At 42.5% G+C, this 12,961-nt stretch overlaps 2 protein-coding genes across 2 annotated transcripts; both read right to left on the bottom strand.

The window, feature by feature from the left end:
• Nucleotides 1-7,804: 7,804 nt before the first annotated feature.
• LOC119572245 lies at nt 7,805-10,595 on the bottom strand. The gene is made up of 9 exons (XM_037919239.1): nt 10,489-10,595; nt 10,261-10,339; nt 9,848-10,062; nt 9,536-9,690; nt 9,333-9,420; nt 9,044-9,174; nt 8,548-8,721; nt 8,251-8,406; nt 7,805-7,944 (listed from the first exon to the last, which is right to left on the bottom strand). The coding sequence occupies exons 3-8, from the start codon at nt 10,055-10,057 to the stop codon at nt 8,328-8,330; spliced, it is 837 nt and encodes a 278-aa protein (XP_037775167.1). The 5' UTR covers nt 10,058-10,062; nt 10,261-10,339; nt 10,489-10,595; the 3' UTR covers nt 7,805-7,944; nt 8,251-8,327.
• Nucleotides 10,596-11,645: 1,050 nt separating this feature from the next.
• Nucleotides 11,646-12,523, bottom strand: LOC119572244 (fibrocystin-L-like; the record flags this gene model as incomplete). The annotated part of the gene is given in 3 exon segments (XM_037919237.1): nt 11,646-11,784; nt 11,901-11,998; nt 12,306-12,523. Coding segments are annotated over 3 exon segments (427 nt in total), but the record flags the coding sequence as incomplete, so codon positions are not given.
• Nucleotides 12,524-12,961: the final 438 nt, after the last annotated feature.

The raw sequence follows: 12,961 nt of genomic DNA, 5'->3' as shown, positions 1-12,961 counted from the left end.
ATGGATGCTTGGGAGCCCCTGTTTATGGAAGGATTTTTTTAATACAGGAAGACAATTGCAAGGTAATTAATTTTTTCATGGAAATGTTTTTAGCTAATTAATTTTTTCGAATTATCACAGCTGTGGTAAATTATTGAGGAAAGTCTTACTGTTGACTTTCCTGGACAAAGGCTGCCAGCGTCTCTAACTCCGTCATTTCCGCCACAATGCCTTTGTCCACAGATTCGCAAAGAAGTTCTGAGCATTGGATTTAGAATCGTGGTACGTCCAGTCATAAGACGGCTAATGCTCCGATGAACAACGAGTTATCTGTAGTTGTGCTTGTTTTTCGTAAGAACATGTGGCTCAAGCAAGGTGGGAGCGTAAATGATCTGGTTTTTTCCAATGGGCGTCAACACTAACGCACCTGTAACATAACCAAGAAGAAGTGAATATTACTGATATTCGATCCATAAAATTAATTACCATGTTCTCTTATTTGCGCTTTGGTTTTACAGTTTTCTTTTCATGTTAACATGTCTCCTTATATTTCAATGGTATCTAGATAGAGGGAATTCAATGTGAAACATTTTAAAACTCACGGTTTGTTTAGGTGAAGGCTTGCATAACTTTGCATGTAGAAAGGCTGTATCAGTGTTCTCAAGCTAAAAGTCATTGATCCTTCTGGCATCCATAGGTTTTCTCTTGGGTTTCTTTTTTTCCACAGCTCAAATACATGGAAACATTGATAGGAAGATTTAGATAAACAAGTAGTCTTCACATATAATTTCAAGAAAAAGTTAAACCACTAACAGTATTTTTCTTTACTCACCATAACACCAATCTGTCGCACCGAACTTCATTGTCGACCCAGTTAGTGGGCTCTTCACAAAGCTCTCCATAGTTACGGTAGCCAGCAAGCTCAGGATCCTTGTGGAATGAACGGAAATTGGAATGGTAAAATGGTGAAACGTTTATGCAGGCTTCTCAGTGTGAATTTTAAATGATCATTGCGTATCATATTGTTTGGTTTGAGATCAGAATTTATTCCTCCTTTACCATCAACACATTGCCCTGTAATACAGTTCTAGAACTTTATTGAGGTAGAATCCCCTTCCATGGCTGTACTGAGATTCTATTCGCGTTGTATGTACCGGGAAGAACAAAAGGGATACCAAGTTGTAAGGCGGAAGGTGTTGTCCTCACACTCGTCGACAGATGCCTGTGGACAAAGAGTTGCTAAGTGAGGATGGTATTTACCAAATTGTGCAATCAAGTTACATAAGACTAATAACTTTGAATGTTTCAAATGTAGCCTAAGTTCCATACTCACTTAGAGCCAACGGTATAGTAAACGCGTGTTTTCAACGACATAAAAGTGGTTTGAACTGAAGAACCCAATAGCACTGTTGAATTTCTTGTTGAAGCTACATTTCTTCACATAGTGTGGAGCCATCGTCCAGTCCCAGACTATGGAAAGCCAATGAGACCTTGGATCGGTTGGATTCTGAGCAGTCCCTTCTGAGTGCCATGTTCTTAAATTCCACACAGGAAAAGCTGAGGCACTTCGACTGTAGACAAACAAATGTAAAGTTGCACAAAAAATGCATAAAAATGGATAAATTTTCATAAGGTCATGGAATGCACCTAAAAATGTGAATTATCCTTTTGACATACTATTCAACCCCCGGCTTTGTCCCATTCTCGTTGTACTCCTTTACTTGATAATCGACTCCTGTCTGCGGTCCAATGAGGAAACTAGGACGCGACCCCCCAAAAACCTTTTGCATCAGCCTGCATAGTCACTGCCTTCCATGACGATGTTTGAGTGAGAGGCCCACCTCGCCAGCCATTACATACTCTGAAGTTCCATCAGAAAGTGTGTGGGTTCGCCGAAGAGAAAATAAAAGTATCCTTTTGGTCATACCTAGATACTAGATAGCAATCGCCTATAATTCTGTACAATGCTGGTTGATTCAAGAAATTGTTTTCTGGTGATAATGACTATTTGTAATATATAAAATATAATAATTACACCTAAGATGACATCAAATCATACAGGAAATAGGAAGATTTGTACAAGAACACAGAGGTTTATTATAGTGGTGTATACGTGGCTTCCATTACCTAAATGGTTCATCGAGGAAGCGCATCAAGGTTTAGATGTTTGCCTGATACGGCAGTGACCATCCGCACTTCGGTTTCGTAGCCTCCTTTGCCGGTAGTAAGTGTTTATTAACCTGTCAAACAGTGTTTTGTGAGCCTGAACTGCTCTTTCATCAGTGATGTTTTCACAGTGGTAATATTCATCCTTTCATAAATGAGGTAACATTGTCTACTCACATGTAGGCTAGACCTTCGTATAAAAACAGAATGCAGTTATTTACCTCTTTATTGACCATCCGAGTTCGGCAGCTTCAGCAAGCGTGATTACAGTCTCCCAGACAGGCAGCGGTGGGCTCCGAGTTTGACCCAAGTGTGAAGGACTTGTCGTTAAGAATCAGTTTGTCCAAATCACTGGTAAACGTTTTCTATTAGTCATAGCCAAATGTTGTTCTCCTTTATTTCTGTTGTAAGCTGCTACCATTTTCTATCATACAAAAGCAAAATAATGGCAGTTTAACCCATAGGCCTTCCATCCAACGTCGGGTGTGTCCATCGGGCATGGGCATGTCAACATTTGTCTGGATCATTAGGCTGTGGTGCCTCTGAGGACGATTTCGAGTGTATGCATGAAGGGGCGCTTCGCTAAATCCTGCTACCGATAGATTTCCACCCTGTGGGTAATTTCAAACATGAAACCAGTGATATTGGTGCATAACCGGGTAATGAAACGTATTTACAGCGTTTACACGGATTTCTAGAAAAATATTTGGAGAGTTTGAAGGAGGCTATCTGAATGAAACTTACCTGCAGGAAAATGATGGTAGCATTGAACAATGATCTCTCGAGTCTTCAACTCCCAAACCGCCATAAACATAAACACGGCCGAGCTTGGGGTAATCTTTATCCACGATGATTCCCATTCCTGAAGGAAAGGTAAATTCATCAAACCTATCATTTGTAAAACCCACATGTGCACTTCCTGAACCTCAATACCCTTGACTGGAACGAAAAAAAATCAGTCACCAAAGACCTGTAACAAAGTTTCTGATTATTTTCATTGTTATCTGACTGAACAGGCATATCTCTGCTATTCCGGAAAGTTTTTACTTCTAACTGCATTAGAAAATACTTCCCTTCTCTATAGAGTATTTTTTCTTTATGCACTTCAAAATATATCCTGTCTCTCACTGTCTCCCATTCTCTTCTCTGTCTCTCACTCATGCACCTTTGCGCTCTCACTTACCAACTCTGAGTTGTCAGATGCTTTTCAATTCCATGTGCCCGCCATAAAACTAGCAGGGGTAACACTTGGGCGGGGCGTTGCTCATGGCATCGGCCGCCCACCGTGCTATGCCTCTGACGATCACATTGACCTACGGAATACTCAACCTCGATTCACGGTTCCTCGGACGCTGCTTCCTCTGGGGACAGTACATGCCTCCTGCCGGGGCCTACTGCTGCCCGTGCCTACTTCCGCACAAGCCGGCCACTTGCCTATCATCAACCTTCATCTCCAATAAAATTTGCTACTAGACCCGTGTTGTTTCCGAATATCATGCAGGGGTTACGCAATACCTCTGACACTCACTACACCACCCCCACAAGACCCCACCCACCCAATCACTCACTCAATCAATCACTCACTCGCTGTTCGCTCGACTCCTTCCTCACTCTCGCTCACCTGGTGGAATGAGAATCTCGTCGCCTTCCCACTGCAGGCCATATTCCTTCCGTGTGCCGTCGGATGTCTCCCGATCCTACAGTAACTTCTTTCCGGTCTCAACGTCGGAACCACAAGAAGTATACACCTGTCGGCAGTGGGCACGCTGGGTCGGAGGCGTGGGAGAAACAGCCCGCGGTATTCGCCTGCAGTAGTGTTTGCCAGGAATGGTATCATGGGGCACTAGTTTAAGCATTTTGTGCTTTGTATGATTTTTTATAGGCTAGCAATTTCGGGTATTCTAACACTGACAGCGACAGAATTAAAGTATAGATGTGAAACATCCACAAGGGTTTTTGAGTCACTTTATATAGAAAGGGAGGATTCAATGAGGATATTCATGATTGAAGTTCATTGGGGTCGACTCCTCTCAAAATGCTATAATAGCATTCTATTCTATCTGATCTTCTCTTTGGTGTTGATTCTTAAAAATTTAGCAATGCAAGATCAAATGGTTTGGTACAAACTCACCTGTATTCTTAAAGTTAATGTTTCGTGTCCGACCTGTATTTCGCTCATCAAAGACGGTTCGTTTCTTCCTGGATTCCTGATCATACGAAACTTCAAACAAAAAGGGAGAATTACTTGTAGCACCAATTTGATTATCTAAAGTGTTGTTTATAACTCTATTTACATATCGATAAGTTGAGTGAGTGACACGTGATTGGCGCTCGCGTGTGTGTTGTGCAGCGTGCGTGTGCGTGTGCGTGTGCGTGTGCCGTGCGCGTGCGCGTGTGACGTGTGCGTGTCCGTGTGCTGTGGCGTGTGCGTGTGCGTGTGGCGTGTGGTGTGTGTGTTGTGGTGGTGTGTGTGTGTGTGTGTGTGTATGTGCGTAAGAAGAGAGAGAGACAGAGACCAGAGACAGAGACAGGACAGAGACAGCGGCAGAGACCCAGAGACATGACAGAGACAGAGAACAGAACCAGAGACAGAGAGAAGAGAGAGAGAGAGAGAGAGAGAGAGACAGACAGAGAGATAGATAATAGATAGAGAGAGAGAGAGAGAGAGAGAGAGAGAGAGAGTGAGCGTGAGTGAGGGAGAGAAAACGAGAGTCCCTGATCCCCCACCCTCAAGAATCATTACAGACATACCCATTGTAAGTCATCGTCTTTGAGGATTCTCCCAGTAGTATTCCCCCGTATAACCTGTAGCCGGGTCTGGAATGGCGTCAGAGCTGTTTCTCTCTTACACCTGTTGTTCTGAGAAAAACAATGTTAAGCTTCATTTGCGACATAATACCCAATATAATCTCTCTTTAAAACAATTTCTGTACATTTTCCAATACTGCAGTTTGTTAGACCTCTACCTGTAGAAAAAACCAGAGAAACAGTGATCCATTACCTGAAGTAATCTGAGTTTGTGCATGAATCTGGTGTTGTTACGTGATAATACTTGTCGCACTCCAGCCCCATATTTACTCTGAGCCCTGTATTCGATATCCTTTGCTAGAGGGTGAAAATAAAGGATCACTGTTATCCACAAAACAAATCTTTCCCCTTGTTAAAGATCAAGAGTCGCCCATAAAAGGATCGAAAAAAAAATAAACCAAATGTCAACAAAACTCACAGTTTCTCCATCTTCGAACATCCAGATCATAGTTTCTCCTTTGGACACTATACCCTCCATCCCTCGCCACCGTCCACCTCTTTACACGATACGGGATGGTTGTGTTGCCGTAAGCTGTTCGAGATAGATCAGATCGCCGCCTCGGAAGGACTCGGCTTCACGTTGGTTCCCTTCACCTGAGTCTGATGAACTCGAAAAGAAAAGGGGGAAAATATATATATATAAAATATATTATAAAAATATATATATATAAAAATATAAAAAATAAAAAATTTTTTTTTTTTTTTTATGTGATGTTGTTTGTTTTTGTTGTTATATTTATATATTATATTTCTTTAATAATATATATCGTTATCATGTTATCATTTCTATACCATTACTCTGATTATCGTTATCTTTATCATTATTTCGATATTCATTATCATTATTACTTAAAAACCTACTCCCTGACGTACCCCGGCCGGCGCGGTGCACGTGACGGAGGCGGCGTCGGCGTCGGTGACGGCGCAGTCCTCGAGGCCGAGAGCGACGGAGCTTCCCTCCCACCCGGCCAGGTCTGCGGGGAAGCCGGTGCCGGCCACGACCACGGAGTATCCGCCGCCCGTCCCTCCCGTGACAGGGGCGACGGACGTGACGGAGACGGTGACGGTGTAGGAGAGGGGCGGGTCGGGCTGCAGCGCGCTCCCGACGGGTTGCATACTGACGCGGACGGGGAAGGTGCCGGCGGCCAGGTAAGCGACTGTGCAGGTCACCTGGAAAGAATCAAATGACAATAATCATACCTACAAAACGGAAGAAGGAAGCGAAGGAGAAAACAGTAACCCCTTCAGGAATATTCCTATGAGTACCACGGAGCCACGATGCTACAAGGTACGTACCTGTGTGGTGGTGACGGCAGATACGCTACACACAGATCCTCCTACGGTTACGCTGTAGTCGTTGCTGTCGGAACTGCTAAATCCTGTACCCACAATGGTCAGGGTATGGCTGCCCGACGCATCTGGAAGACGTACACATGGACTTTGACTAGACTGCTAACGCTGTGTAACAACTGGTCAAACAGCTCAAAAACTTTTTATACATTCAGTCTGAAGAACCACTGAGAGGAAATTGCAAATCAGCTGCATAAACCCCCAAAGTTTATATTGCAATTCATTTTCTAAAGCTTTCCATCCCTTACCTGGAGATCCAGCGACAGAAGAGAGGCTCGGGGCTCCTGAGTCGTCGAACGCGAATGCACAAGCGCCAGTGCAAGCAGCAGAGTAACCATTCACTCTCACGAACACCTGTGATGCAAGCAAGGAGAGTGACGGCTCAAGAATCGCTCGAAGGGAAGTTTGCGGACTAATGATCGAGGAGGAAGGGAGGGAGGGAAGAGAGAATGAGGGAGGGAAGAAGGAAGGAAAAGGGAGGGAGGGAGGGGGGAGGGGAGAATGAGGGAGGAGATAAATAGATAAATGGAGAGAGCGAGAGGAAGAAAGCGTAGGAAGAGAATGAGTGGAGAGACAGCTACAGAAGGCGAGTAAAGCGACAATAGAGCAGCCCGGCACTACACTTAGTGTTTCGTCTTCCCCGACAAAAGTGAGGAAAAGTCTCCCTCGATAGGATCATGCCACAGCTTGCCTTCTCTGCTCCTGTCTACATTCATGTTGATTTTCTCGCTGACGAAAAAGAAAGCGAAAAAGTTACGAAAACGAAAAGTCAATCTGCCCGAGTTTTTCATTTCTTTTCTCCTTTTTGACGAAGGATAATCCAGTGGGTGGAAATTATGCCTAGATGCCATGGACAAGTGACTCACCCATCGAACGTCAGTCCTGAAATGTCTATGGAAGACATCTCCTTTCGCCCTGGATTCTCCTTCCACTCTATGTACCAATTATATACGGTGCAAATTCCGCTGCGAGAGACTGCCATGCCGCTGGTTCCAAGGGCGGCCTCGATCATCTCATCCAGAGCCCAGTCTGCCACGTCGAAGGGGATGTCTGGGGAGGGGGAAGTAAGAAAGCGTGATCGATGTAAAAGAGGGGTGAATGAGACGTAGCAGGTGATCTACCTGATGCGCTTTGATGTTTTATATTTATCCGAGTTGTGTGGTGATTAATACATATCTCATAAATCGCATAATTTGAGGAAATTGCAGTATGTGGAAACACATCAATTAAAGTTATTTATTCTCAAATATAATGATAAGAATTTAAATTATGGACTACATCCCAATGATTTACTATAATAACAGTTGAATTAAGAAAATAATGAGTAATTTTCAGCAATAACATGATCATTACAAAAAGGGTTTACCATTTGATATGAAAATGATAATTATGTAAGAAAGACTAGTACCATAATGAAGATCGATACCGGTAAAACACCTTATCCCCTGGACTTAGTAGCCGAACTTAGTGAACTTAGTGTTTGAGTTGAACCTTCGACAGTGACGCCTTCGATGTTGAGCGACCAAGTTCCGGTGACGGGATGAGTCGCCACAAAAGTCCTGCTCACGTTCACCTCCTCCGCGCCCACGCTGAAGGTGTAGCTGGCGGCGCTGGCGAGATCGGTTATCCACGAAGCTTCGCCTGTAAGTCGAATGGAAAAGGACTGGTGAGATGGAGAACTGTTTCAGAGATTGTGGAATCAGAGGGCCTCACACGGACTTCAGAGGGACGATCAGCACAGATAAGTGTAAGGATCTGTCTGTACTTGTGTAAATATACAGTGTGGTTGAGGTTGTGTGTGTGTGTATAAAAAGCTGTGAATATACAGATATGTAGTTATAATATCTCGGAGTAATAGTCCTGCAGAAATACTCAGACAAATAACTCAAATTTTGGAGAAATCAAGGCGCAAAGAAAACTCTATATCAGTGAAAGCGAATGACTCACCCGTGGTCTGCGTCACGCCGAGTAGAGGGAAATCTCCAACGCAGTTGCCGGTCTGGATCTCCACATCGAAAGCATTTTCATTTTCCACTGCCGTCACGACCACGTCGTCCACTAAGATTCCTGCGTTCTTCAGGGCGGATGGTCGGGTCTGGACCACTGTGAATATGGTAACGTAGATTAAAATGGTATTCCACTTTTCGGACTAACGAGGTAACCGTCAAATTCGTGGTATCCGAGACCGTTTCTTTGGCACAGACATGAAATCTAAATCGACGGAAATATCCAACTACACCTCACCGGCAATGTCTTCTGTGGCAAAGGCGAAGGTATCGACGTATACGCTGTCTCTGTGAGTTGCTCGACGCGGCGCCAGGACGTGTCTGACCTTCAGCTTCTCTCCTGCAATACGGTGATTGTTCAACCACGAACTGTCCACGAGGGCAAGCAAGTCGACGCAGCCGTGAACTCCACCTGAGTGAGAGGAGTCACGTGACATGGGAGAAACAAATAAATAAACAGTGGGTTTATGTCATTGGACAAATAGATTAATATATTCGTCTGTCTAGGCTATTCTTATTTCCCCTTGAAAGTAAAGTCCATCATATTGTTTTGAAATGACATGGGTTCAAGTATGTATGTACGTGTGCATATGTAGTGTAAATGTGAATACATATATATATAATATATATATATATATATATATATATATATATATATATATATATAACTGTGTGCATATATGTCAATGATGTGTGCGTGTGTTTGCGTGCGTGTGAATTCATAAAAAACTTACGTGTCAGCCGTGGCAGCAAGACCGTGATCAGCCACAAGTGTGTCGGTTCTTCCGCCATTGCCATATTTGTCCTTCCAGCGGAACTGTATCCTCATGGTAGTCTCAATGTTGCCTCGGACAGCAAAACACATCTAGAGAAGATATGATAAGTTATATTCCTGTGAATGATATTCTTGTTTAAAAATATCAATTTAGCATTTATTTTTTTGGAACATGTGGTAATAAAGAATTTTGATAACTTGAAAATCTTCGAATAAGAAAAAATATTTGTTCTAGTTTTTAGTCTTACATAGCGATGGGTGTTAACGTCCGCCATTTCATCCTCGTTGTCGGTGTAGTAAAGTCTTGGGTCGTCCGAATTCATCAAAAAGGATTTCCTGAAATAAATAACACATATCACCCGGGCTTCTATCACATTACCTTATATGTAAATACATCTTCTTACCATTCGTCAATATTTCACTTTTCCTTTATAAAAGCGGCGCCACTCACTTTCCACAGTAGCTCGCGATGTCGACGGCGGTCGATCCTCTCAGTCCGGGAGGATCATCCTCGCCCATTTCGAAGTCGGTCTGGTACAAATACGTCGGGCTGTCCGCCTGGGTCTCGCACAGCTGGTCAGTCAGGCCTAGAATCGCGGATCGAATCTGCAGGGAGGCAGAAGTAACATGATTTTAAATGATGATACAGGAAGAGTATCGATCGAACCAAAAGAAAATGGAAACCACACAAAATGAATCAAAACAGATATTACCATAGTGCTGTTACTCATATCTACAGTACATGGTGAGCCTTTACAAGTACCTCTGTGTCCACAGTGATATCAACAAGGTCAGAGGTAAGTCCAGCTAGATAAATCCTAGCTTGACCTGGGGATCCTGAGTAACTAATCCTCTGCACTTCGAACTGTTCTTTGGGGTCCAACCTGACACGGTGGCGCTCGTCGTGACCCATGGCCGTCTGGTCGTACGTGAACTTGGCGTTGAAGTCGGCCATCACGATACGGAAGGTCATGCTCGCTGCGAAGTCGAGAGTGAGGTCAAAGCTCAAAGCTCGTTTAGGGGTCATCCTCATTTACCCCCCTCAATTCTGTGGCTACCTAATCACGCTAGAAGCATTTGCTACATAAATGTTCAAATCCCCAATGGTACCACTTTATTTCCGAACTAAGATGAGTCTCAGGAATAAAACTGGATCATCCAGACCGTGCCGCTTACCTTGGGTGCGATACCGGAGCTCGAAATAAGCCGGGGTGTCCGCTTCGAGTGTTATATGGTGCCAGTGACCCACGTAAGTCTGCGGGAACGAGGTTTCTCATGAGAGCGACAACTAACAATTGTGATATTAGTAGTAGTTGCAATGCTATCACATTGATTATAATTACAACAGCTAAACCACAGCCATAAAATGAATCTGAATTCGAATAGTATTAACTCTTTCATTACCTTGTTGTCGGGGTTGCCATTTTCGGCAATGAGGAAGACCGAATTGCCATCCAAGTCGGCAACGGCCCAGAGAATACAAGGCCATCATGGGCAACGTGGAGGTAGCCTGCAAGCCTCAAAAAAGCATCTCTTTATATTATGTCTATATTTGTTTAATGTTTACTAATTACATTTTAATATTATCTATTATTTATCCGGATCTATATATTAAAACTTGTCGTTTATTATCTGTGTATCATTTACTTTTATTTTTTTTGCATTTTTTTTTTTTTAATAAAATTTTATCCGGAGTATAATGTGTTAGAATTTCTGGCAGTTTTTAAAATATATGTATTAAAATTATTATACAACCATTATATGACTGATTGCGTTGATGGTGTTATAGTGCAACGGTTAAAAATTCAAAATAATAGTGATAACTATATATAGTAATGAATAAAGTTTGATAAAAATGAAAATGTTATGGAATACTGAAAAGTCATTGATAACAGTAACGAAATAAGTATTATTGGAAAATATATGTGCATATAATAATGCATGAAAATAAATGATCAATAATTATATGAAAGAGCAGATAATATAATATTGATTATGAGGATAATGATGATAAGATGTAGACCCACTTAGGCAAGAAACTATGTCATTCCTCAAGATACCTACCGAATTTCCCCGTTGATTCTGGTGCCATCTACGGTAATACTCGTGTCCATCATCACCGAGGAGCTGTAGCCGCTGTGACTGGAGTCCAGGGCGTCCCAAAGGCTGTCGTCGAGTAAATTACTGACGTACACGCCGCTCCACGTCTCAGACAGTTGACACGCTCCCCTTTATGAAGGAAATGGCAGAGTGAAAAAGAACCACGCGTTTAAATCGTTCGTCCGACCACTTTCTTTCTCCTCCTGTCACCTGCCGTCGAGGACGGGTCCCGGGCCAGGAAACAGCTACCGTTGTTCATCTGCAGCTATCTGTTGGCCATGAATGTTACATGTGCTTTACACACACATACAACCCGCACAACCACTACAACAACTATACAAAAATACCACAATAATATACACACAATCGTATAATAATATTTTGTTGTTTTAAAATGAGAAAGGAGGAGAAAGAGACAGACAGTAAAAAATTGATAAGAATTTACTCGTTCTTTATTTTCCAGGATCATAAACCTGGTCTAATAGTTTCTTAACAATTTTTACCTGATGCCGGCCCAGTCTCATCTTGCGATGGCGTCAAGCAGGTGAGAGTCTCGTCTTGCACATCCTGGATCACACACTCGGCTCCTCCAACCCACACCTGTAATAGTGATCCATTAACTGTTCGTGTTTTAAGCGTGGACAACTTCCCGAAGACGAGGTTTCATAAAAAAGATAAGCTTATTTCAAAAGGCAAGGATGAGCGCCAGTGCCTACCTCAGTCTTGCCGGGGTATGGGTCGAAGCCAACACCCGTGACAGTCAACAGAGTGTTTCCCTGCGAGGATCCGCTGCTGGGACTCACGCTCTCAACTCCTGTGGCAGAAAAGAGTATTGGGTCACGTTGCTGCTTCATGTGATAGTTGTCGCATTTATTCTTTCTATCTCAAGTTTTCTGTTGTATTCTGTGACTGTGGTGACCATAAATCAGGTCGTATTCATCTGTGATAACTAGTTTATCTCAAGGAAAATAAAATATTCTAGTAGTACTGTAAGTCTTACGACTGGATTTTGCTTTTATTTCGCCTGTTGACGTCGCTTAAAAGCCTAATCACTATATTTTATCTGCAAAGCTTTCTAAGTCACTTCCTTATCAAGTGTTGCTACTAGCCATCATATTTACCTGCGTAGGTGTGGTGCTGGAACAGTCTGTCCTGAGAATCGACGTAAATTCCCCATTTCCGGTTGACTGAGACACCGCGTTCAGTTACGTAGGTGGTTCCGTTCATGGGTCCGATGTACTTACTGGTTACCTGACATCTGAGGCTTCGCGATTCCAGTTGGTAGAGTTCCCCGCTGGTTTCATTTACCATGTCACAATCCAGGCCGCCCATGTACACCCTGAAAATAGTCAGGAGACCTTAGCATGGGAAATTCATACACGCATTTCTGAGTGTTAATGAAATTGGAATTATCACCTTGGAACCGCTTTACTCCTTAGTGCAATATGTTAAATACATTAGTATCCTATCAATGATAATGATAGTATATCAGTGAGATAAATGGATAATAATTATGATGATCATTATATAATAATGATAATAATAAGTAGATAATGAAGTAATAATGATAATAATAATGAGATAATCAGTAATATGATACTAATATATAATAACAATAATAATAATGTACATAATAATAATGATAATATGTCATTTGTATATAAAACGTGAATTACAAGACAGTAATCATCAGAAAAACAAACATTAACCATTTCCCTTCGTTTGGGGTTTTGTGTAAAAAAAATGAAATGCTTATTGGGGGGAAATGGAAGAAATT

Source organism: Penaeus monodon, chromosome 4 (genome assembly GCF_015228065.2).
Source record: "Penaeus monodon isolate SGIC_2016 chromosome 4, NSTDA_Pmon_1, whole genome shotgun sequence".
In the NCBI taxonomy this organism is placed as follows: domain Eukaryota; kingdom Metazoa; phylum Arthropoda; class Malacostraca; order Decapoda; family Penaeidae; genus Penaeus; species Penaeus monodon.
The sequence above is the reverse complement of the archived record's forward strand: the minus strand, read 5'-3'. Positions and strand labels throughout refer to the sequence as shown.